We start from the raw sequence: 26,271 nt of genomic DNA, 5'->3' as shown, positions 1-26,271 counted from the left end.
CTACAGCCGAAAATGGCTGGCTGGCCTCGTTCCTGCGTCTATACAGGGAAGCATAAGACAATGTGGTTCTTGTGCTTGAGGCTGGAGGCATCTCTACAACCACTTGTTTTGTAAGTTTAAATCACTTCGTTAAATTTAATTGGTAATGGAAACATGCCTGTTTTGATTTGGGTCTGAAACATACTTTTAATTTGGCTCTTCCTGCTTGCTGTGATTTTGTTGACTTTGCAGAGCAGCCCCAGAGCTCATGAGCAGGTTTCCTCACACAGGGAACTAAAGCAAAGAAGTGCTCCAGCACTGCTCTGCTGCTGCTCAGGGTTGTCCAGCCCACAGGGTTAGTCCAAAGCAAAACCCCCTGAGATGCCCTTGCTATGAGGGTCAGGTCCTCAGTGCCAAATGTTCTGCTTTGTGCTCTGACTCGTATAGTCTGTGCCACAGAGTAGATGTAGATATTGCCGAGGAGTGTTATAAAAGGTGCTGACTTGTCTCTTCTGAAGGCAGAAATCAACCTTGCAGACAACACTGGAAATGTCAAGGAATGTTTTCCCTTGTTGCTGTGCTAGTTTTGAGTAGCCAGCTCATATGGTGTGGAGTATTCATGCCTCTGCATTCTGAAGTTTGGTACTAGGAATGCAAACTGCCATCCCCGAGCTGGCTTTGTGCTGCAAATGCTTGTCCTCTGGGAACCAAAAGCCAGATGTGCTTCACATAGTTTCCAGGCAGCACTGATCCATCAGATGACAGTAGCTATTGAGTGCTCTTATGGTGGCCCAGAGACACAAAGATGAAAGCCTGATGCCTGTCAACACCTCCCTTGCCATTCCTGTGTGTCTTCAGCTTTCACTTGAGTCCACCTCACAAAAGGAAATGCCACAGAGTATGATGTTGCAATGTTAATAACCTTTTATTTTTGAGCAAGAAATCCCAAGTTTTGTAATTTTCAACTGTCAGACAAATCTGGGATATATTGAACTTTGCACCCACTCTCACTGCCCATGCAGCTGGTTGGACCCTCAGCTGGAAACCCACCTTCTTCTTCAGAAGCATTTTCTGCAGCATTCCTGGATGATTTTTGCTATGGAAGATGAAAAATATTTGAATATCCTCTCAAAGAAACGTATTTTTGTGGAGAAAAAAACTCTGATGAATAGCCAAAGGGAAAACACTGTAGAGAGACCTGGAATAATTCCTTAGAGTGGCTTGTGTTGTTTCACAGCTGTGTTGCCTTTAAAAAACCTCTTACCCCAACTCAGGAGCTCCACCTATTGTAAAATCAAGAACTAACCAGTGCCAGATTCAAGTCTCAAAATACAAACCCTTTGAGATACGGGGAGCAAAGGGATGGGGGCTGGTTCATAAGAAAACTTCTAAGCATTACTGTAGCATAAATAATATGGCATCTTTCACCTCAAATAGCCTAACACTTCATAAAGTGATATGAGCTTCACTAGTTGCTAAAAACACAGCTATTTCTGAAGTGGAACCTGATATCTTTCTTTCTTTTTTTTTTTTTTTTTCTTTTTAACCAGTAGAGAGCAATGTTTTAAGGTGGAGAGTGAAGGATAGAGTATGCAATCAATCATAGGTATAAACCTAGGAGGGCTTTGCAAAATGGAAAGATCAGGCAAAATCTACTTTTATTAATAACATGCATTATGGTGTCTCATAATCTTGTGTCCTTAGTTTATAAATGTGGTTCATCTACAAGAGATACAGGCAACTCAAGTGAGATTTTGTCCTGTCTCTTTCAGCAATACTCTCTTACAGCTCTTTGGGAGCAGATGCTCTGGTTCCTTTCTTCTCTTCATTCAGTTTAATGTCCAAGTCCCGGAGCTGGCTGAGGAACCCTGAATTTGGGCAGATGTCTCTGTGAGCACCCACCGTCTTCAGAGCATCCACGAGTGTCATGTTTTCGTGGATCATTAAAAAGGCAAGCACTAAAGTCGCTGAGCGGCTCACTCCCATGGCACAATGAACAAACACCTTACCTGCAGAAAAAAAGAGGTACAGCAAAGTGAGTGTGCTTTAGCATTTCTAAAGTGAAAAAGACACAGGGAGGAGAAAAAATACTAGAAACAAGTTGGGAAAAACAATGGGGACAATTAGTGAATCCTCATGTTTTCAGAAAGATTATACTAGACCTCTCAGGCAAGGTGGTGTTTCATACTGATCTCCTGGATCTAATTTAGGCCTCAGATTAAAATAGTTGAAATTTTCTGTGGCAGGAGAAGCTTTCTGTGACTAAACTTGTTAGTATAGTTTTCTGTGGAAAAAAATAAGCTTTGGCAGAAAAATTTGGCCCAGCCCTGACTGTGATCACTGGCAAGTTCCATAAACTCTGTGGGATAGTCTGCCTGTAAAAATGGAGTCGTAATTTACTGTATCTCAGCAGCCCAGTGTGAGCTATAACTGGGGATTTAATAAAGCACTCCAGTGAAAGCAGCAGATCCTACAGCCAGTCAGAGTCAGAGCAAACTCTGGAACAAATGGAAATTATGATAACTAGGCCATAATCCAAACTCTGCTGACAAAAATTCAGCAGGTTGTGGGTCAGGCTTGTAGTTTTTGACTTAGTTCATTAACTTCTGCTGCTTCTCTAGCTTAATAGACAGGCTGAATAAAGCTCCAATTCTGCGAAGTACTTAAGCATGTGAAGCATTCGAGCCAGCACTGAAGTGACACTGCTCCCAGCTGAGTGCATCGGGACCAGGAGCAGCACACAGAGCAGGATTGTCCGTCTAGAGCCCATGCCAGTGTGCAAGGGGTGGGAGGTGTGTGTGGAAGCCCACAGATCATGCCAATTCCTACAGCATGGGCCCAGGGGGGAGTATCTGCAGTGCCATAACCTCCACACTCTGGTATTAGAGCTTGCCCTTCCTACTGCCACGCTGGGCTGCAGGCAGCAAGTCTTCCCCAGCTCCTGGGAACCTGGCCATGGCCACCTTCCCTGCAGCACATGGCATAGGCACCCTTCTTCATCCTTTCCTCAGTGGTTCTGCATATGCCACCTCGAACCTTATGCTGATTCTGAGCTCTGTTGGTGCCTGTTACTGCAAGGGGAAGTCATTTGGCTTGTGTTGAAACTTCCTCCCAAAGCTTATCTTTGCTTCCCTCTTACCTCCTGAAGAGTTTAAGGCCTGGCCTATGAAATTGGCAGCATCATAGAAGAAGATACTTAAATCGAAGGAAGGATCATCAAATGCTTCTACTCCATAGTACTCTATTTGCAGATCTTCATAATATTTGGCTCCTGTGTTGATGCTATATGGTCCATCTGCTGCATTAAGGATATGAGTAATGTTGAGGCTTTGAAGAGTAGTTTTGCTCCTGGCAGCCCACCTGTTGAAAGACATGAAGGGCACATTGGCAACGCTCCCAACATTCTGCTAAAATAGCATGGTTTAAAGTTAGTGCCTGCTCCTACTAAGAAAGGATGCAGGAACTGCATCTTGCCTACAGAGGAGAAAATTTTGAGAAGCACATAGTACTTTGTGCAGGAAAAATGTGATATGGGGGTGTGGAGAGCAGCAGGAGCACAGACTTGCCAGTGGGATACTGTCAGTTAAGCAAATGCCTCCTAGCGGTTAATCCCTGGGAACATGGCTTACTCTATAAAGTGGTCAAGATTTTCCTTTAAATATTTGTTTAGCAAGTTTTAGAGCTAATCTCTCATTGATAGGTTGCCTGGGTCTCAAGGGTAAGAACTCATACAAATGAAGCAACACCATGTTCCTGATTTGGACATGAAGCGGATGCATTGTATTCACCAGCTAGGTTTTCCCCCCTTCCCACAATAAAGGGGGACTAAATGCATTCTACAAAACTCTGAACCTTAACTGATATATTCAGGAGGAGATGGAGCTGGGAAAAACAAGCCGATGACCTATGTAATCTGCTGTAATCCAATTGGAAGGAAATAGCAATAAATATTACTGGTCACAAGAATAAGGTGTTTGCACAAAAATACCCAATTGATATTTTCAGTTTTGCCATCTTTGAAAGAAACTTCTGATTTCAAATGTCAAAATCCCTATTGTATAATTCATTTAGGTCCTCTTCTTTCTGGCTCTTGATCCTGCCACCCCTATTTGAGTGTGAGGGCTACTATGCTCTTGTCTGCTGCCTTAGAGCACAGTTTTCAGGACAAATAGTGCATCTCAGAATTGACACCAATTTGGTATAAGTTCTTTGAGGACTTTTGTCTAGAATACAAATAATTCTTACCCTGCCAAATCCACGGTGGCTCACAGAATACAAAAAACACAAGTCAGACACAGTAAGCCACCATTTTGCATGCCATGTTTTTCTTGACATCCAGACTCCTTATGTCATCAGCTTTGGAGGCCTGTATTGTAAAAACATTCCTGTAGACCCAAAAGCAGCTCCTCAGTGTACCACACCCACTCCTCCTCCTCCCAGGGACTGATAACAGCTTAACAATAGGACCATATGTTCTTACGCATCTCCCAGGTAGATATTTGGCCAGACTTGGTCCACATGATTATCAGACCCTCCTCTGAACCACAGAAGCCGCTGGAGGTCTGAGAGTGCTGGTGTTTCATAGGAATCATTGCTAGTCAGAGATGAAGAGTCTTTGGTGTGAGGCATCTTGCTGCTCTTTTGCACGCACTCAGGCTGTATCAGAGACAGCTTTTCTGAAATGAATTAAGAGGAAATTTTCATACAGGTATAACATTCCCTAGAAAGTAGTCCTGTTCATTACCCTCCAAATAGCATTACATTATTATAACTAGTGTGTGCAGCAGGGCCTGCAGGTGTTGCTAAAAACATCCAGAGAGCAGGAGTGACTCTGTGGTAGGACTCTATGGGCATGTAAATCCTCCCCTGAGAAAGCAGCATAAGACAATGTGATTCAATTTCTTGTCAAGTACTGATGTTGGAAAAGAACATCCTGCGCCACCCGAATGCAGCACTGGCTGAACCTTGTAGGTGCAGGTGTTATTTCAGTTACTGATGAGGGTATACAGAAAACCATCAGCTCTTTTTGTTGAAGAGTTACCAAGTGTTTGTGCACACTTGATTCTAATTAATTAAAACTGGAAGTTTTTCAAAGAATACATCATTGGGCTAACTTATACTTAAAATGCTTTTAGGGCCAAGGTGGAAGTCTTAGGATGTGTGTGTGAGCGACATTTGTATAATGCATGTGTATACACATATGAAATATATGTGCACACAATTTTCTTTCATTTGTAGGGATGTATTTAAACACACATATACACGAACATATATACGTATGAACGGATTTTCACATGCGTATATAAACATAGATATGTCTGTATGTACAGAAATAGAAATTGAGAGAATTTGAACTAGTTTTTTCTCTGTCTCAGTCGAATACCCCTGAACACTTAGCTATACTGGTATTCTTGTGCCTGTCTCTCTCTGTCTCTCCTCTGGGAGCTGTTCCACTTTGTATAAATAATGTGATAGGTACTTGCCTCCAGAGAGAGGCCATTTCTCTCATCTGAGGGGTGAGGTACTTACCTGGGATGTGAGAAAAGAGAGCACCTGAATTTTTTGAAATTATAGAGCTGAAATTCTGGTGTTGTTGTCCTGTTGAGAATCCCATCTAGGGCTCCCTTCCCTAGATCTGTGAGGGATCTGAGAGATCACAGGCCTGTGATGCCTCACAGATCACACCATGGAATTTGGGCATACCTTTTGCAATGCTGTTTGCTGGTTTAGACCCAGGAAGCTCAGGATAGCCGGTTTGGCTGAAAGCAGAGCTCAGTCAAGAGCAAGAGTGTGAAGATAACCAAGCAGTCCTTTCTTGAGTCTTTAGGAGCATTTCTTCTGCCAGGATCTCATTATCCTGAATTGCTCTTCTTGCCCCCAGAAAATATTGATGAGCTTTGTTTGGCTGCCTGTCGGTATTAGATCAACGTGAAAGCCACACTAGAACTCTTCCCAAAGTAGAGTAGATGGTGTTTATTCTCATGTGGTGTCAGCTTTGCCTAAATCTAGAGTTTGGGTTTGTTTTCTTAGCAGTTCTAGAAAACAAGTGCAGATGGGACCTTCAGAAATCGTCTAGTCTGTCCCCTGCCCCCACAGCAGCAGCCAGATGGATGTTGCTTCTAAAACAACAACAACTTTGTCCAACATCCAGGTATGTTATTTTCAATGACGTAGGGTGATTTGGGGAATAAGCCGAAAACAAAGGAGAATATCTTTTTGCTTCTGGATAAAGAAGTAGAGATGATGTGAAGCACATTATGGAACACATTACATATATTTCTGTGACCTCAGCCTAAATTTTCTTCCCTTGCCCCTTTCTCCCTCCTCCTCCCCACCAATGTTAAGCACAGTGATAGCTTTTTGTATGTTCCAGTAAAAAAGAAGTCTCCCTAGGGTAACTACTTAATAAGTAAAATATGAAAAGCACAGTAAAAATTATGGGAGAGATAGGAAAAAAAGTGACTGGTTTTACTTTTAATGATGGAGGAAAAGAACTGCAGGGAAGTAGAGAGGAATACAGAGATAAAAGCCTACGAATTTTTCAGGGCAGAAAATGTAACACCAAGAGCTTTGGTAAAGGAAAATGTTGTGCAATCCTTGCACAGACTAACATAAAGAATAGCACAGAAACAGATATTGTGCATTGCCCTACAAGTTTTACTGCCTTGTGAAAGTCATGCACTGTGCTCAAGAGCTACTGCCAGCATCTTCATTATGACCTGTTTGTACTTTCATTGACACAGAACGTTAAGCTGAAGCAGTAAAAGAAATCAAGAAAAAGATAATACAGCTTCTACATCAGGAGATTCACAAGATCACAGGCTAATTTTCAAGGAGTGTGGCTGACTGAGTCACTGCAGATGCTTAAGGGCTGAAGTTGTGGAGGTAAGCAGATAGATACCAAACTTTCAGTTCTCCTAGCCCCTGCTGCCTTAAACTTCTGTTGTAGCCTGTCACCTAGTTACAGTAATGGAGATGATGAGCAGAGAGAATTAGATTGTGAGGCCTCTTGTCCAAGACCTGACTTTGAAGAAATTCTCCAAGAATTGAGTTATTTTGGTGCCAGTGACACTTCGGAGGTGACTCCAGCCTTTGCAGCCAGGGAGGTGCTTTGCAACAGAGCTCCCTTTCATATAGCAATCTGCTTTTCAAAAAGCACATCAACATCATTTTATTCACATGACTAATGCCAAACAAGTGAGCTCCTCGTGTCAACACGACCATAGCTCCTCCCAAGAATGCTCCCTCCTGCGCTGCACTGGCCTTGAAATTGAATTGCTCTACAGGGCCTTCGGGGTAAGCTTGGAAATAGCTATAGCAGATGATTGGACTAATGAGGAAAGCAATATGAATTTTTTAATTGAAGGCCAGGGAGGGTTTCTGAGGGTTGCTGAGGGTTTCCTCCCTCCCCCTACTTTAAGATACTGCAGAGCTAGCAAAAGTGCTGCCACTGATTACATTTCTCTAAGCTTCTCCCTCTGGGTGGCTCCCAGAAGCTGTTCCAGTTGGAAACAGCCAGTGACTGCAGGAGGGCAGGAGTCCCTGTACCTGGGGAAAAAAATTTTCTATCTTACAAGGTCACTAACGTTTTCTCCAGAGATCTAGACCATGCAAGTAGGATAGGATTACTTTTCTTTTAAATTGCAGCCTGGAAGCACATAAAGACCATCTCATTAGATTCTTTCTTTCTCTCTTTTTTTTTTTCTGGTTAAAAAAATAAAAAAAACAGAAACAAAAAAAAGTCCTTCTACCTATGGGAGACTTTTGAGGCTGGATAGGATTTTTAAGGGCAATACAGAGAATCCAAGGCAGCACAAGCTTTAAAACTTTCTTGTCATTACGCAACGGTTCCCAAACACCTGGAGCACTGGGATGCACCCCACATGGCCAGGGCCTGCTTGGTTCCATGTCTGAGCTGGGGAGCCTGGATTTCCCCAGTGGTCCAAGAGCTGCCCTTGAGGCCCAGGCTGAAGGTGGTCGTGGGGTGGCATTGCCTGGCTGCAGGCAGCACCCAGGAAGGGCTGTGGGTGACTCCAGGCTGTTTGAATGCAGCTGGGTGCAGCTCCTGAGGGACCCAGTCAGGCCAGGACTTGTCCACAACAACCTAGTTAGTATCTCCCCAGTATTGTTTAGCCACTTAAGTACTGCAGTCTGCTAAGCTTTTTGTTTGGTTTTGTTTGTTTGTTTGTTTGTTTGCTTGTTTGTTTGTTTTTTTTCTTTCCTTCTCTATGGTGGAAACAATTGCCATTTTCTATTGAAGATTTTTCTGGCAAAGGAAGGAAAAAAACCCCACACAAACCCCCACTGACTGGAATTGGCTAAAGCATTTAACAGATTTGTGTTGCATTTGCAGATTCCAGTGAAAGAAAATTCAGCAAAGTTCGGGAGAAAGAAGCAATATTGTAGATTTGAAATAGTTAATTTCGTTATTTAAAAAAAAATAATTTCATTTTTCTATTCAGAGTTACTTTGTTTTGGAATTTGTTTTGCTGCATTGCATAAAATCTTTTAAAAAATTAAAACAAGATGAAACGGCTTGTTCCTGGTTGAGAAATAAACTAAAATTGAACACAGATTGAGTGGCCACCTATTTGCTTAGCCCTAATTTTCACTTTGTAACAGGGGAAAGCCTCCTGCCATTTTGTCATGGTTGTTACCTTGTCTCTTCGAGAGTGAACTGAGCTGTAGAGAGATGAAACGAATGTCTGGAGTCCCAGGAGGAGTATGGCAGGGCATTAGTTGGACCACAAGCATCCCTCTTTCCCTTTTGCTAGCACCTCCCTAACTGGCACAGCTCTGCCTGTGGTTATGTTCATAGCCTGGATGGGGACAGGTGTCTTTCAATAACAAGGCCTTACATGAGATTATTAAGAGCCTAAGGCACAGCAGGGCCTGTGGTTACTACAATAGCATGAACACTACCTAACAATAGCATGATACAGAAAGCTCCTGCAACCAAATATTCTAAATTCCCTAAATCAAAAACCTGACAAGCTAAATGGTTCAAAATTCCAAAGCATGAGGTCAGAATATAATTCACGTGAAAGGAAAAAAAAAGACAGCCTCTTGATGCATTTGAAATTGCTGTCTACTCTGTTTTTTCCTCTCTCTTCTCTCAGCAAGCATCTCTGCACTCATCTTTTACACTCCTTGCTCTTTTCTCTCAGGTAGCGCTTTACACTACGGCTCTTTGTCCTCCTGATGGAAAAATCCAGATGGAAAGAAGTGTAGTTCAGAAGGAAATGATCATGTAAGTGGAATTAATCTTTCAGATACTGTAATGTGAAATATGATCTTCCTTTTTGTTAAGAAGACCCAGTCTGTGTCTCTACACTTTGGTCAGAATCCGATGCTAAGAGAACCCAGAAGTCTCTTGAGGTAGAGCTGAAAGCTTCTTTGCAGAAACAGGCACATTTAAAAGCAATAGCAAAGTTAAACCAGCCAGATGGGAACCTAGCAGGCAACCGAGAGGGGAACTCTCTGTTTTCCTTGCAAGCCTACAGGGGCTTGTTTGCAGGAATTAGAATCTCTCACCAGCAGTTCACTGCAGCTCTAATACCAAGTGGTATTGAAAATGAGAAGCAGGTTATGGCTGATGGTTTAAATGAGGCACCTATGGGAATTTAGAAATGAGATCCTGGACTTGTCTCAGTGTAGGCCGTGCACATGGCAGAGCAATATTGCTTTCTTGGCTGACTGCGTCATGTATTATGGCCTTTTATTTTGCCCACAGTCAAACAGCAGGGAATAGTAGAAAGTTCATTGCTCCAGCTCACTGTTTAAACTCTGATCTGCCTCACCGGAGGCAGTGCCCCCAAATAATGGAAAGCAGAATCAGTCCCTCAGCCTCATTGTGGGTACATGTTCAATGCAGCACTGAATTAATGCCACTGCCATTATTTCAGAGTGAAGAGAAAAGCAGAATGTACAATTAAACCTCTGTTTGGTTCAGTTTTTAAGGGAATTTACTACCTGGGAAAGATGCCAGATCAAGGGCTCTGGAAAACACAGCCCTCTCTTTAACAGCAGTGTTGGGAAAGATCAGGAGCAGCCCTGCAAGCCTCCTCCATGGCTGCCCTCTTGGCTCAGCCCAGCCCAGCTCAGCTTGCAGATGCCCCTTGCCCTACACTTGCAACTGTGTTTTACAGGGTGAGAGAAAATCCAAGTCTTCACACCTCTTCACTGCTTGGTCTCCCTCCTGACATCCCCGTTCACATCCAGCCTTGTACTTTTATGATGGGGCCCTCTCAGCTTCTCCAAATGGAGCCAGAAGGTATCAACTTCTGCTCACAAGGAGCCTGAGCTGGGCTGGAAAGCTAAAGGCTCCTTCCTCTATGAGCCCTCCTGTTCTTGCACAGAGCTGCCCATGGGGCTGGAGGGGTTCTTATGGGGCAGCAGCAGGCTGTTCCTGCCGCACAGGACCTGCATCCACCTGGGGATGGCAGCAACATAAAAGGCCATCTCAGTGGTGGGAGCAGTCAGAGGGCAGGGCAGGTGAGGGTAATCAGCCTCAGGCAGGGTTGGGATAGCCAGGAATGTTCCTGGTGGGGAGGAAGGTCCCAGGTGAAGTGGGAAGACAAGGGGGTGCATGGCCAGGCACAGGCAGAGTTGTGAGGTCACATAGGTAGACATGAAGCCTGAGCGTCTCAGCTCTCACTCTCACACAGCCCCATCCAGCAGCCCCATCCCAGGTCACACGGCCACTATTGTCCTTAGACGAGGCAAGCACCCGGGAGGGAAAGAGCTTGCTGAGCTCAGGCTCAGTGAGGGGAACTTCACCTGTGCCCTGCTGGATTTTGGGGAGAGGGTGTTACTGCTTTCTCATAGAAGTGCTCCTGGAGAACATTTCCTTTCCTTTGTAATATAGTGGATCTGCACATATTTTCCCAAGACTGCCATTCCAAGGGGGGAGAACCTCCATGCTGCCTCCAGCCCCCTGCACCTCCTCCCCCAACCCTCCCATTTGAGAGCCACACAGCCTAGGAAGGGGCACTTGCCCACGCATGGGGCTGTAGGAAAGGATCCTTTAAAAATGGAGGCACTGGTTGGAAAAATGGGGAGTCCTGCTTGCAGTGACAGGTCATGGCTGTGGCATGACGACAGCTTTTACATCTGCAGCTTTCAGATTCAAAGGAGATAAAAAAAAGAATTATTACCTTAGCAGCTGGCATCTCTGAGCTATTCAATGCACCATCCCCAGCAAGACAGCGCTGCCCTCCACAGGCTCCTACCACAATTTCCGACTGTCTGTGGATATTTGTCAAGCCTAGGGTGATGCTTTCCCCTTTATTTCTCCTCTGGAGCACTCCTGTCCAGGGTACCACAGCTAGGAATTAAAGCCCTCCAAAACTACTGATTTTCTTGACACGTCTCAACTACAGTCATGCTTCTCCCTGAATTAAAACACTGTAGTTTTAAGTCCTGTTGCCAGCAGCCATAACTGTGCTGTATGCTGTAATCAGGGGAGCACACAGTCACCATGCAGCTAACTGCTTCTAATAGTAGAAACTTCACTCTAATCTTATATAACGGCAGTAATGGAGCAGAGAGGCTGTGGCTTGTGAGGAGCTTAGACAGAAAGCTTTCTTGGGCAGCTCGTGCCTTGAGGGCAGAGAAGCTGCAGCTGCAGTGAGAGCAAGAAAAACAAAGTGACCTTGATATTGATAACAGTTCAGTGAGTGCTGTCACAGCCAGTGCTGTGCCAAGATTTCAGTGGTGTCACAGGCTGTCGATAGATGTAAGTTATGGGCAGTTCTGATACAAATGGTGTCAAAGAGACCACACTCAGAGAGGGGGGGGAAAATAATGTCTTGCAAGCTTCAGGAAAGACAAACAAGGATGTTAATATACTGCTATTAGAAGGGGCTCCAGAGCACTTGCACTTCTGCAGGCAGTATGGATTTGTGTGACTGTGGATTAAAGAAGTTTTTTCCTTCTCCTTGATTTACTCCTCAAATGATTTTTATCTGACTGCTCCTGTCAATACAAAATTGACAATGCTGTCAAGCTTGCAAGATTTCAGAATATTTGAAGGCATGAGAAAGGGGTTTTGATATTCCTGGGTCGTTTGGCAGGGGTAGCTTTGAGCTGTCTGTCTCTCTGCACTTTAAACAAAAGCAGTGAAGTGCTCTCCTTGCTTTGCCTTGCTTGAAAGGGTACATACAAAAAAGGCACCTTTTTCTAAGGTTGACAAAGCTGTACAAAATTTTTGCTGTGGAATCAAGAGCAAAAAAGACTTCAGAACTCTCCAGTGGAAGATCTATTTTGGCACTTGAATTTTTTGGGCACATCATAAAGCTTTCCAGGGACATTCTCTGTTTTGTTGGGGCAGAGTGGAATGGGTTTTTGAGATTTTTTTTTGATTGCTGATTTTAAAATGATTGTTTATTTTTTGATTAAGTCATCTTTTAAGAAGTGTGATTGTATGTCACAAAGGAATTGACCACTGATGAGGTGCAAAAGAGCAACTAAAAGGAGATATTAAGATCTAGAACTGGGATTTACTTTCTCTTGCCAGCTTTTGATTATGTGCCTGATGAATACTTGCTCCTAATTTCTTATCTTGAATTTGAAGAAATGAAACTGTGAGTGGTTTGCCTGTTGTGCTTCCCTAATATTGGGGTGCGAGGTAAATCAGAGCGAAGCAGGGAGCTGCCTTGTCAGGGGGTGGGTAAAGCAGGGTGTGCAGCCACCTCTCTGGGCTGTGGTAGATGAGAGGCCAAGGGCAGTGGGAACATGCTGCTGCTCTATGGGTCCCAGTCCCAGGGTCACTGGGAGAGCTTGTCCTGCCATTTGCTGGCTGGTGGGAAGAAGTTTCTCTGCCAGGCCCTGCTGTGACATCTCTGTGGGAAGCAGGCAGGGCAGGGCTGCCCCACTCCCCAGACACCGTGCTGATGTTATGTGAGTCTTGCAGTTGTTCAGGCAGGGCAGGAGCAAGGATTGTTACATGCCAGCAAGTTTTTGGAGGGTCTTTTCACCTTTATCTTGCCAGGTGTTATGCTGTTGTTTTTCTGATGCTGTTTCATACTGAGGCTTGGTGTGGACTATAGATCGAAGCCAAAGTTGGTTCGTTGGTTGATGGAGGGGGGGAAAGAGCCTCCAGCAAAGCAGCAGCCTCATGGCTCCCAGGAGGGAGAGTTGAGCACAGGTGGCAGGGTGTAAGGCAGCCTTGCTGGAGGTTGTGCCTGCTGCAGGCGATTATAACAGACAGTTTGGGAACACGCTGTAAATGTAACAGTCCATTTTCCCTAAGCAAACCTCAGTGCTTCCAGCACAGCCCTGGGAAGGCTGTCCTCTGCTTGGGAAAGTTGCTGTGAGCAGGAATACATTAAGGACTTGGAGATTCTCAGGTACAGTGGTAATGGGAGCCACCCATGAGCTATAAATAGCACTAACATCGTTTCTCTCCAATGCCTGGCATCCCAAGCAGTCATTTTTGCTGGTGCTAGTGAAAATGAAAAAAGCTTTGAAGAGCTTTTATTTATGTTCTCTTTGCAGGCTGGAATTTTGTGAATATTTTTCCTACTGGCTCTGAATTTTTCATTTATTTTAAGGGAAAATGTTGGCATTTTTTCCTTTTGGATTTTTTCCTTTTTTTAATTATCATATATAATTTTCATATTTTTAGCTCGACTATGTGGGAAAAGCTATTGTGGTGGGAGAGTGGGGATCAAAAATATTCATTTCCAAATAACCTTTATATAATTGCAGGAAAGGGGGGGAAAAAAACCAGGAACCGAAATTTAATCTTATATAAATCTTATATGCATTAACAAAATAATGAAAATGTTTTTGTTTAGAATTAAGCAAAGAATGCAGGGTGCTTTGGCAGGTTTTGTGGTGTTTACACTGAGAGATCAGACAGAAATATTTGTTGTAGTAAAAGGAAAAGTTTTACATGCCTGTCAGACAAGATCTTCCTACGGTTTGATAGGAAACAAAGATGGTTTTGTGAAGGAGCTATGAAGGCCTGAGAGCAAAACCGGCAAAAAGGACCCTCTTCAAAATATTTAGTATACACTTGATGAAGTCTTGTCATAAAATGATAAGGCCTCATCTGTTATGCAACTCTCCTTTGCTATTACAGACATTCTGGAAACATGAGGTCTACAAAACAGACATTTTGTGCTGAGATAACCAAAGAACCACTGCTACAAGATCAACTGGTAGAGCTGGAAGAATTAGTCAACCTTTTAAATATGCAAGAAGGGCTATATTTTTTTCCAATTATGCCAACTAATCTAATTATACACTGCTTTTGCTAACAACCCTTGCCTTAGACCAGCAGGCAATGCTGCTGTTAGTGAAACACTGTGATTTTTCCTATTGCCACAAGATGGCAGGAGAAAGCAATCTTGAATGATTTAAAAATACGCAGCAATGGGCATCTCATGACGGAATCCGCTCCTGACCGGCATTTAAAGGGAACACTTACTAATATACAAGAAATGGCACAGGTTGGATTGAAGAAAAACGTGAAATGTACGGAATTAATTAGATTGATATTGACCTGGATGTATACATCAAAAGATCTACACCTTATCCTTTCCCATGCAGGTTTTCTGCATAAGAGAAGCCTGTGACAGTACTCATTTTTTTCCTGTACACCATATAGTTTGGCCTGGTTTTGCTCCACTGGCAAAATCTGTTGTACAAACCAGTCCAAGACATAATGCACTCGCCCAAAATAAAGAGCAGGGGGATTCTTTTTCCAAATATATTTCTCTTCCCATTCCCAGTTCCTTGAGTCATAGCAGGAAAAGCTAGAGGGAAGATCCACTGCTCTGGTGTTTAGGAAAAGAGGGAGGCATGAGGGACAGAGGCTGTGCAGGAGAACACACCTGGTGCTGACAGGCTGTTGCACTGAGTGCTGCACTGGCAGGGGGGTCACCTCAGAGTCTCTCCTGCCTGTTCTCCAGGGGGAAACGGACCCTTCACTCACATGGGTGTCACAGATGAGACACTTCCACTGCCAGGACTGAATCTCTCAGGAGCCAATGGGGCTTTGGAAGAGGGCTGGGATGGAGGAGTCTGCTGTTCATGCTCTCTCCCTGGCTGCTTCAAATACTTTTCTTAAAAGTAAATAAACCCTCTACAAGAATGGAAATTGGCTTGGACAGTACAACCAGGCTGCCTGGAGGTTTTGAGGCATTCCTGCTCCAGAGTCAGTGCAGTGGTTCCTGTGACTCCTTCACCTTCCCCTTCCTCACAAAGAGGCATTTGCAGTTTGTCCAATGAGGGGATGAACCTCACGGCCACAACAGCTGTGCTGCACCGTGGTAGCGGCCTCCCCAGAGCCTCCTCCAGCACCAGCCTGCTCCTCACTCACCCAGCCTGCTCCCCACCCACCCAGCCTGCTCCTCACCCATGCACCCTTTCTCCTCAGCCAGCCTTCCCCCCTCCTTTTCTTTCTTTCCCCACAGCCCAAGCTAACCTCCCTGGAGCTGATGGAGGCCAGGTGCTTGTTGGGGCAACTAGGGAGTCTTGTACTAGGACCAGCCCTGCCATCCAGTCAGTAGTAATTAAAAGCATCAAGAGGTTTAGGAAGTAGCCAATCTATTGAAAGCCAAAAGCTGGAAGATAAGCAGCTGTCCTGTTTCTTATGCTGTCTTTTCCTAGGCTCTGCTCTGGGTTGATGGAGACAATAACTATCCAGATCTTCAGGTCTAACCTGCCTTGGTGCCTTTTCCACCTGTCTTATGAATGCAGTCTGCACAGTACCCATTACTAAATACTGCATTCTATAACATGGGCACCAAACATACAGAATCTGTCCCCCAGGCTGGGAATACACTTGTCACTGTGAACCAATTGCCATTTCACGGTGGCACCATGGAGGAGGATGACAAGGAATCAAGAGTTAAGGAGCAAAAGAAAAATGTTTGAAGCAAGTTTCAACAGTTATGACGATAAGGAAAAAGAATTGATGATATGGGTGCCCATCACCTGGGAAGGAACACCCTTGCCCCATGAGATAATGCGAACACAGACCCCAGTGCCCTCACACCTTTCCCTTCCAGATTCTGATCCTACTTGTCTTTTTAAGGTATTCTTTCTTGTATTGCTTCTTATGGTAAAGTGACTTTGGTCCCAGCTTGGTTCTGCAGCTAATAGCAGAATCAGTTTCATTTTGGGAGGAAAGAAAATGATGGAAGCTCTGCAGCTGCTGGCAACACCACAAGAACACTGTCAGCATCCAGGAACTTTCTTTTGCCCTTTGGCTGCCCACCTCAGAGTTATAGGATCGCACTTGCTATTCAGAAGTAGATTAAGCCTTCCTGGAAATTAATAGGTTTAACTGAGCACAAATGACTTTGAATCTGCCTTGTCCAGCACATCCCACAACCTGGGTCCTTTTGCCAGCCTTCCAGCCACTGATCACCTAGGTGAAAGCAGCTCCAGGGAATGCTTAATCCTGCTCTGGACATGAGGTGAGCAAGCCTTTACACACTGAGGTGTTAGTAGATATGTCTGTACAGCAGAAACAACACTCTATAGACATCTGTTCCCCTTCAGTGCTTGAAAGGAAAATCCTCCCCTTTCAGCACTGAAGCATTAACTGCAAGTGTCAATTTGCTATCTTTTTTAGTGAAGACCAAGAGTGAGAAACTGTTCACCACAGGCAGTTTATCCCCCAAACAAAGGCAAATTCAGGGCTGTCCAGAAATTTGAAATCTCTGGGTAGAAGGGATTTTCTATTTCTATTCTATTGGGTGAGGGATTTATCCCTGAGCTTTTAATTTTTGTTCTATTGAGCAAGGTGTATATACCTCAGAGGGAGCAAACACATGTGCAGGTCAGCTCAGAAGGGAGGAAGTTCCTGCACAGGTGACTTAATCACAGTTGTGGTGCTGGATCAGGTCTTGAGAGGGCTACACTGACCTCTACTCTTCTACCACTTTTCACTATTGCCACAAGTAAGGGCTGAGATTGTGTGGGTCAGTCTTAACCCAGAAGATCAAATCTGATCTGAAATGCTTATTTGGGTTCTTCTTTTTATTTCTGAGACTGTCAGGCATAGGAAGGTGGTTACTGACTATTGAAGCAGAAAAATGTACCATAGAGCTGAGGTGCTTTCTTATCCTGACTTACTAAATGTCTGTCCCACTTCCTTTATCCGTGAAGATGTCTGACATGCCTGTCCCATTTTCTGCCTTTCCAGGGTCATGAACAACAGTGATTACCAAATAACTTCATCTCATTTCTCTGCTAGCTTAACCATTCTGTTGATGGGTCACAAACTGGGTGATGACAGGCAAAATCTGCCATTAAAAATTCAGACTCCCTCTACTCTCAGAGGTGCTGGCATGGTGGCAAAGCTCTCTTTGCACACACATAGCCTGCCTTCTGGCTGGTTACATCTCCTCCTCCATGCAGGATGATGCATCTTGACTGTACAGATGCTCTATGTGGCTACACATGCCTTCACAGCGGGATCTATTAGCAACAACCAACCCCCCTCGCAGGGATCTGAAAGCATGCTGCTGTTTGGCACAGGAATGAGCCTGCTACCCCTAGAGAACATACAGACAAAAATCTTGGCCAAAGAGGGAACCATGAGAACAGAGCTAAGGTTATGACTTTGTAAATGTTTATCTCCAGTCTGTATTTGATGTCTGGATAATAAGGTGACCTGTCCCTTACAGAAACCTAAGGCAGGTTAAACAACACAGAGACACACAGTGTTTTTCTTGAGCTGCAGAACAGAGCATGTGCAGGGCATTCCCCACTTGTCACCTTTGTGGTTGAGGATTTCATGCAGTGTTTCTTCCTAAGCCCTTCAGATTTGAGCTGTAAGTATGGTTGATGCAGCTGTGCTTCTTTTTTATTTCTAAAAGGAATGGCTTTCCCTTTGTACTGTTTGCATTTTTTCATGCTGCTTTGGTTCACTCACCGTTTTCCTGAGTTTGGTAAAGCAGCTGTCTGTAAAAACAAGAATAGAAAAGAAAAATTATCAAAGCCTTTTTTTTACATATGGGAAAGAGATTTTTTCGAGTGCAGAAAGGTGAGTCCATCAGGTTATGCACATAAGTACTATTTCTGTCCTTGATAAGCTTTCACTTACGGTCCTTAATTGGTCTGTGCAAATCCATTGCCAAAGAGGTAATTGACCATTTTTATAGAAGGATCAGTAACAAAAGCACTCCAGGCTATTATTCTAAAAATAAAATTTAAAAAAAAGTGAATTATGAAAAGAATGTGTTTCAGGGCATCATCCAACCTCTCTAGAAACTATGCAAATTCACTTGGTGAAAACAACAGCAGACACAATGAAATGAGTTGTATATGAAGAACTGAGATCTCAAATGTGATATTATGCAGAAGGTAAAGAGTCTGTACTAGATAAGTAACAGCTCGATGTGTTATCAAGGGTGCACTTTGATTTTGATGAATGTTAAAAGAACCTTAAGCCTGGAAAATAAAGAGGATAATTTCTCTCCAGGCAACGGCTGCTTGTGAAAGTCATAAAATAAGAGCACTGGAGCCCTAATTTTATAGTGCTTTTTAAATGATTTTCAAATGGTCCAGCTGCTTTGTGCCACAATAACACAAGGCAGAGATATTTATGCCGGCAATAACAAGCATGCATCAGCCTGCCTGAGCTGCTCACACAGGCAGCCTGCACTAGGCGGAACACACGTGGAAAGATGATACTTGCCAGTGTGGATTGATCACAATTACACCGTGGTCAGAGAGATCCTGGGAAGCCGCTTTTTCCACCAGACAACTTGATTGTTTTTCTTGTCTGTGTCTTGCCTGCAAAGCACAGGATGTGCGCGGCTGGCAATGCTGGTTCTATTTTGGCACTTGAGAGCCTGCCAGCAATGTGTGCCTCATAGGCCATGATGTCCTTGGCAGACTTCTCTTTTCAGAAATAGGAGGGCAAATTCAGCTCTGGGTTGCACCGCTGGTTTTAGGTGAGGGTTTCCACAAGGATTAGTTTGGCCCCAGCATTGGTGCTGTGATGTTGCACTGTATTATATTCTATGGAAATGCACACGTGACAAACGAACTCCGGGCAAATGCTATGGAGTTCTGTTGAGATGCTGAATTGCCACCAGCAACTTTCTCAGGTATTTTACCTCTGCATGGTTAGGACTTCAGTCTAAAACTACAGTTTGTTTTCCAAGACCTGCTCTAAGATGAGAACTACCCCAGGGTGGTCTAGCTTAGCTTGCCAATTTGGGTAGTCATTTCAAAACTGTTTTTATCTTTTCAGTCCCCTTTCCTTTGCGAGACATCGACAGAAAACAGGTTACTGGGGGAAACCTGTCTTCTAAGCCAGCAGAGTAAGGCTGAAAGAGCAGTTCTTTTATGAAACATTCCTGTAAAATTAAAGAACTTGTGTCTTTCTGTGTTTGTTAGTGGTAGAGACACAGCAACGTTTGAATAAAAAGAATTTTGGTGGGAACTCCGAGCATGAAAAAAAGGCTAATTAATGGCTGCAAATTTATTACATTTGCAGTAATTCTCAGGTCCATAAAGCTAAGACAGAGCTGGGCAGAGAGCATGGCAGGAGGAAGGTACCTCTCAGAAGTCCCCAGCCATTCAGCATCTATTGTCACCAAGGTGAAAATCTCTGTCTCTGTCTCCCATCTGGATGACTTCTTGTATGGTTTGGACAATTTTTTCCCCTGATCCCAATCTAGCAAAACATATTTGCATCTTTTTATGTCCAGGAACATACTTAAGAGCTTTAATTTTAAACAGGGGCCTATTTTCTCTTGGGTTTGAAGAGTTTGAATGAGCAGAATGGACAACAAATTAGGAATGTATCCTAAAGGAGTGTCTAACACATTTGTTGCCTTCATTTAACCAAATGATCGAGGAATGACTGGAGCATACAAAATTCAGAAACCTTCTACACCCTAAACAGGTAAGATAGATTTGATGCCAAACTTTGGGTCATGTTCCTTACATCTTTATGTCATACTCAGATTGTCTGACATTTCTCCTTGTCACTTTGTTTTTTAATCATGTAAGAGTTTAGTTGACACAGGTGTATACTGTATCTTAGTTCAATACGTAAATCCTGCAGCTTGATGAAATTGCTCACTACTGAACAACTCTTTGGATAGCATTGCCAAGAGGAAAATGACAGAGTATCATAAGGCCAGCCGGCAGAAAAGAAGCAGATCCGCTTTTCTAAGAATACAACAAATAAAGATTTTTCCCTTACAAACAGCAATGAATACATGTAGTGCTGTTCCAGCTGCAAGGAATAGTGCCATGGTCACAGATTGCATTTCTTCTACCTCACTCACATCTCATCTCATCTTATCTCATCTCCAAGAGATCCAATTTACAGGAGATGAGATAAAGTAGCCTCCAGGGTATTACATACATCCCTTTCATAAATCAAGAACCACTTTTTGTTACTAGAGACCTGAGTTCAGAAACAGAGGGAAACACATGGCATTAGGCATTGTAAATGGCCAATTGGCATGTCTCTGCAATAGCTCTTTGCAGCTTTTGGCTGTTCCTCAAACCAGAAAGTAACTATTTTTGTATTGTGTATTCTGATGAATCAACACAGAAAAACTAAAAAAGTCAGTGATTTCTGACTGAGAACTCAGAACTTTCTCCCCAGTCACTAAAATACAGCATCATTCCCTTTTATAATTGTTTTTTTCCCCTACGGCTACAGAAGATATGCTCTGATGGATTAGCAGTAGACCGTGTATGATCCTTGCCACTGATGTGGGTAGGGTTTTGCTGGTCACTCCTAATCTTTCAGGATCCTGCTGTTCTCCCACTTGCCAGTGGAGACAATGTCTGTAGGTGGATAATTAGGCTCACACAAGTGGTTGAGGGAGGTTTAGTTAATGCTGCTAAAGTAATTTGTGATTGCTTAATGGAAGTGCTGAGTAGGAGCAGTGGTTTACCAGCAGGACAGGGCCTTGCCATTTGCCCTCGTGAATGCACTCAGAGGTGGTACAGAAAAGTGCAACAAGGTGGAAGTCAATCGTGTCCTCTGTAGATATTCTATAATAATGCATTTCCTGGCCATAGAAAGTTGGCTCTCATTTGATTCTCCATGCAAAAATGTGCTGCACTCAGTGCATAGGTGTCACCAAGCCTTTTTGGGTCTTCCTTGTTATGGGTTGTGGAACTAAGGAGAATCATGTATGAAAACTCATCACAAAAAGTAGCTCAAGGTATCTTGTTGCCTTGTAGTGTATTCCTGTCTGTAGAGAGCAGTGCCCACCAAACTTTGAGACATTTTTCCCCCTTTGACATTTGTAAGAAAAAGTGAGGCAGTGAAAGAATGGTAAAAGGTTGTGATTTCTGAATATACTCAAACATATCTGGAAATGCAGAATTCCAAGTTATTTCACTTCTGCAAGTAAATAAATTCAACAAGTTTTACAGGCTCCAGTTGACTACAAAGGCATTGGGGATTGCTGGCCTAAACACCTTACAAAAATGCACTTCAGGAGGTAGCTCAGGTCCTCCTATCATTAAACTTGAAATATGTATGTTGAAAGAATACACAAGGTTTTAGCCCATCCTGTAACCATTTTGCCTCACCCTGTATGATGTTTCTTTGATGAAACGATATTAGCCTTGTCAACCTGGCTAAACTCCAGTAAACAAACCTGCCTGCTTAAGATCAGCATGAGGTTTGATTTCTGCAGAATATTTTACATATTGTGCCCTTAGCCACTTATGTAGTATTTCAAAAAACATTTTACCTTTAAACCCAGAGAGTCTTGGCCTTGGCCTTGCATATAAACAATGGCTGATAGCCAGACAAATATTTAATAATCAGTTTGTTGACAACTTCAAAGTCTTCCAGGATGAAGGTCATCATATAAAATCACCCTTCCCCACTTTATTTTACAAGATAGATTTAACTTGTTTAAAGACACTGATCATCAGATTTCTGATAAACACATAAGGAGAAATATTTCTTATTAAATACAGCATTAATTCTAGATTGATCTTTGATTTCCAAGTAGTTGCTCAGAAACTGCACACAGCTGGTTCCACAGAAACAAGAAGTGACAATATATGGTACTGCTTTGGGTTACTTTAGCTCTGACACAAGTCCTGATGCTGGCATGGGTTTGCTCAGCGATAGAAACATCCACTGCTTATTGACTTCACTGAGTATTGGGTTGGGCCCTAAATGCAAATATTTAATGATTAATTTAATACGCTATTCCCCATTTCTATCTCATGAAGATCCCATGAAACCTTATTCTCAGGAGTTGTTCATATTTGTCTTATTGATGTTGGCAAAATGAAGAAAATTCTGTCTGTAGCACTTGATCAACTTACAGTTTCACTATTTGCAGTCTGTAATTTGTATTTAAGCTGATATTAGCGATCAGCTGTTGCATTAGCAAACAAACCTGTTTACATTTTTATTCCTGTTAGCTGAATGTTCTCAAAGTTCATATTTTCCTTACTACACATACACTGTTTTACATTTTATTCCCCGCCAATTTCAGTGATTTTTGTATTAAATCTTTACTTTTACTACCTGTTGGGCTCAATTGTACAAATCCAAATGGTTCTAATAAGTAAAACTTTAATTTCCAAGTACAGTTACAAGGTTTAACTGGAAAAGCTGAGGTTGGTTCCCCATTCTCACTGCCAAGGCAGAAGTTCAGTGAAGCACTGCATGTTGTTGTGTTGGCTTCTGCCTTTCCACACTCATGGCCCCTGTTGCTCGGCCCACCTGAAGGGTGTCACACTCCTCATTAGAAGTGCAGTGAGATTGGGAAGCAGGTTGCAATTTGTAAAACCAAGTTTTGTAAATGAAAATTATTTCCCCATCACCTAGCTCATTTTTTTGGCTCTGCTTTTTCATAGCTAAAAGAATGCCCACATTTGTCTGTAATCAATGGGCAGTTAGCCAAAGGATTGTTCGTTCCTCCTGCTTCTCTCATGTAGGAGTTATTGTAATTTTAATTTCCAGGTATTTCAACAAGTTTGCAACCTGGTGGTGGTGAAAAAAACTTGTTTTGGCATAACATCGGGCACTAGGCACGTTGAGTGCAGATGACTGCATGAGTGAAATATCCATCTATACAGCTTTGAAAAACAAACAGTGGAGTCTGCTGTCATTCAGAACATCCATATTGTTTTTTGTTAGAAATTTCAACTGCAAATCAAGTTGTCATATAAACAGCCAAAATCAGAATACTTTTGAATGTGAAAATTTCCATTCTAGTTAAATTAAAACAAAAAAGGTAAAACCAATCACTGTTCAATTTTAAGGCTGCTCAGGATCATGAGTCTGTCCTGTGCTTTGTATGGTAAATGCTGCAGCATTTATAAAATAATGCAAAGCAATAGAGTCTAATTCTCTTTTTAATTCATTTTCTGTTCAGTGGGTTCTTTCTTTAATGAATCATCCTTTTTCTTTCTTCTATGCTAATCTTAAGTCTATTTTAAGGCAATGAAGTTTACCAATGCTAACTAAATAAAGTTGGGCAGCATATGTTAACGAGTACTGTATTTCCCAGCCCTTCAGAACAGCTCAGCCTCAAATAACACTTACATATTGCCTATGTAGAGATTAGGCCACTCTTCACCCACGTGATTTACTTCCACCTTGCAGCTGTCCAAAATATCTGGCAGTTCCTGGGCAGAGGGAGTGCCAGCCTCAGAGCATTCCCATGCTGACAGGGTCTGACTGTCTTCAGGTGCTGACCCCTTCGGAGGCCACAGGCAGATTTAGGCAGAGGAGGGCCTGCTGGCCGGTGCTGCTGCAGGACCCACAGGGCAGTTTTCTGCTGAAGCAGGCTCTTTGCTGCTGCTTGATGTTCCAAGCAGGTGGCTGACTCTAAATACGGCACGCGCCTTGACGCCTCCCTGGATTAGCTCAGCGCCACAGCCCTCACGCAGTGGGCAACAGCCAGGAAAACGAAAACTCTGCATTAACTGAATCTTATGCAAAAAAATGCTACTCCCCTCCCCACACGAGCTGTATTGCTGTTCCTGCCAGCATAGAGCTTTCCCTGGGAAAGAAATGTCGGTCAATGCAACTGAGACACAGTCCCAAATGCCTCATGTGACCCAGTTCTAATAATAAGCTACCAGGAAAGAGGGGATAGCGCATCTTAAGGGTAAGTTCAAAATAAAGATCATGACAGCCACTGTCCTGGGCCTTACCCACTATCCTGTGCCTGACTGGATGTAAGCAAAGTGGATGCCTATAGAAAGTAAGAACACACAAGTATGAATTATACTGCTTTCTAACCTCTCCCAGGTTCCATCTAGCTGCAGCTCATGAGCTTCCTGATCTGGATGGAATTTTTAAGTATTTTGTTACCTGAATGGATTTCTGTCCCACAAAGTCTGGGGCAGGAAGGTCTGTGCACCTGTAGCTTCAGAGGAGATAGAAGGTAATTAGCTCCTGGTCAGGAAGGACCACCAGGACTGACAATTCCTGCAAGCTCCTGGGAGGGTATACAGGCACTGCTGCATGAGCCTAGGTGCTTTGGCCAGCTCAGCAGGTACCTAATTTACCTTTAGGTATTTAAACATCTTTCAAAATGGAATTCTCCCTCAGTTAGAAGTTAAATTTCAGTGCCTTTATTCTCCTAGGTTGTGTAGACACTCTTAACAAATGTGCATTTTTCTGAACGAAGTGCCACTGGCAAGGAAGTATTTTTCCTTTGTTTTGGTTCCTTAGTCTAACTTGCCAAACCAACACTCAAAATACAAGTTTTCATGCTGATAGTAGAAAGAAATGAAGTGCTAATGTCATATCCCAGTATGACTTGAATTTTGGCTACTGTAAGTAACAGGTGAGGAGGTCCCTTTTCCTCTTAGTCATGTAACTTCTTAAAACAGAAAGCATTGTTTGCTGTGATGTGCTAACTCTTCTGCTTTTGCTTATGTTGACTGGAATCTTTTTTCCTGAACAAAGCTGGAGTCAAAGTTAATCTGTATATAAGGAAGGGGGCAATGCAGACAGATGGTAAATATAGGCAACGCTGACTCCACAGATTAAAAACACTTCTGTGATTTGCTAGTGCCCTTGAAAAGAGCACTAGTTCATTCTCTCCACTGAGCTAAGTTTTGCTTACAAGATCACTACCATGTCATTGGTGGCTTGGATGCCCTACTGACTCAGCTTTGCTCTGTACTCATCTCTCCTCTACCCCTGCTAAAACAATACTCTCCCAGGATAAGCAGTATCTTCAAGAGCAGGTACTAATTTACAACAGGAGCAGCTTTCACAGCTGTGGCTTTGTAGGACAGATGTTCAGGGGCATGCAAAGCATTATCCTGATGGGGAGATTCCATTAATCTTGCTCACATGTGTCTAATTTTGCCCAGCCTAAAGCCACTAAAATGCATTATTTCACTCACATGAGTTTCAGATTTTTCAATGCCAAGTCTTCAAAAGGTTTCCAGATTAAAAGCTACTGTAATGTGAATGAAGTATAAATTATAATGAAATATTAAGTCATATAAATCCCTATTAATTTTAATGGAGAACTTCAAAGCAAACCCAGCTCCTCCTCCTCCACCTTGCTTCTTTGTGAGTTATAAAAGTTGTCCCACCGCTGTTGGGTTTTAAATGTGATTTCCTATTTGATCTTTTTACATGACAATGTCTTATCTTTCTCTCATCAGTGGAGCTCTTTGGCAAGGTTTAGGAAAATCTGAACAGTGAAATTGATGTCTGAAAGAATCTTAAATATGCTTATTTTGCAAAGCACTTGTGTACAGCAAAATAGGGACAGATTTCTAAATTCCCATAAATGCTAGGCAGAATCAGCATTCATGTCATAACATCTCCAAGAATTAAGGAGAATATGGGGGTCTGGGAAGGAAGAGGTTCAACTCACAAGTTACCACTATTTTAGTCTTCTAACAACCTCTCTTCCAGCAGAGAGGAAAATTATCAGAACTGATGCTTCAAATGCAAACAAACAAGCAGAAAGGTATTTACCTAATCTAGCAGAGAATCTTTATAAGGTCAACTAATTAATAAATCAAACCAATAGCAAAGGGCAAAACCAAATTTGATTATCACTTCATGGTTCACCACAAGGTAACAAGCTAATTTTCAGTCAGAGTGGTAGCATGAATTTCAAATGCAGTTGCTATATTAAAAATCACATTGGTTTAAGTACCGATTAACTGGTGATAGGAAAAGTGACATGCTCAAAACAGCTTAAAACTAATTTGTATCAATTAAAACCAAGCCACTGATGTAAGCTAAGCTTCTACCTGATATTAAACCACAGATGATTCAAAGCCACTGACACAGAACTGATCTGGGATAATTTGGAGTGAGAACGAACTGATGAGTTTAAGCTTACA

General features: G+C 42.8%; 1 protein-coding gene and 1 long non-coding RNA gene across 4 annotated transcripts in view; one reads left to right on the top strand and one right to left on the bottom strand.

Annotated features, from left to right (window-relative positions):
* Window positions 1–1,612: 1,612 nt before the first annotated feature.
* On the bottom strand, window positions 1,613–24,353 carry LOC103758101 (dual specificity protein phosphatase 13-like). 2 transcript variants are annotated; one of them, XM_018068993.1, is made up of 5 exons: window positions 23,492–24,353; window positions 17,873–17,901; window positions 4,460–4,655; window positions 3,119–3,339; window positions 1,613–1,988 (listed from the first exon to the last, which is right to left on the bottom strand). In XM_018068993.1, exons 3-5 carry the CDS (start codon window positions 4,606–4,608, stop codon window positions 1,762–1,764), a joined length of 597 nt encoding a protein of 198 aa, XP_017924482.1. In that variant the 5' UTR covers window positions 4,609–4,655; window positions 17,873–17,901; window positions 23,492–24,353; the 3' UTR covers window positions 1,613–1,761. The 2 variants fall into 2 exon arrangements, with proteins under 2 accessions (XP_017924482.1, XP_008922565.1); XM_008924317.2 differs by lacking the exon at window positions 23,492–24,353 and adding an exon at window positions 18,044–18,131.
* The window catches only part of LOC108639015, a 28,439-nt gene continuing 8,913 nt past the window's right edge, over window positions 6,746–26,271 (top strand). Inside the window, exons 1-4 of one of the 2 annotated variants that reach the window (XR_001920205.2) lie at window positions 6,746–6,864; window positions 9,147–9,229; window positions 19,690–19,855; window positions 20,018–20,103. This is a non-coding gene — a long non-coding RNA (uncharacterized LOC108639015). Of the gene's footprint in view, window positions 6,865–9,146; window positions 9,230–19,689; window positions 19,856–20,017; window positions 20,104–26,271 lie in introns of those variants that run through there. The other variant, XR_001920204.2, reaches the window with a different exon arrangement.

This window comes from Manacus vitellinus, unplaced genomic scaffold (assembly GCF_001715985.3).
Source record: "Manacus vitellinus isolate BGI_N305 unplaced genomic scaffold, ASM171598v3 scaffold_15_pilon, whole genome shotgun sequence".
NCBI classification, from domain to species: Eukaryota; Metazoa; Chordata; class Aves; order Passeriformes; family Pipridae; genus Manacus; species Manacus vitellinus.
Note: the sequence above shows the minus strand (reverse complement) of the source record. Positions and strands in the feature narration are given on the sequence as shown.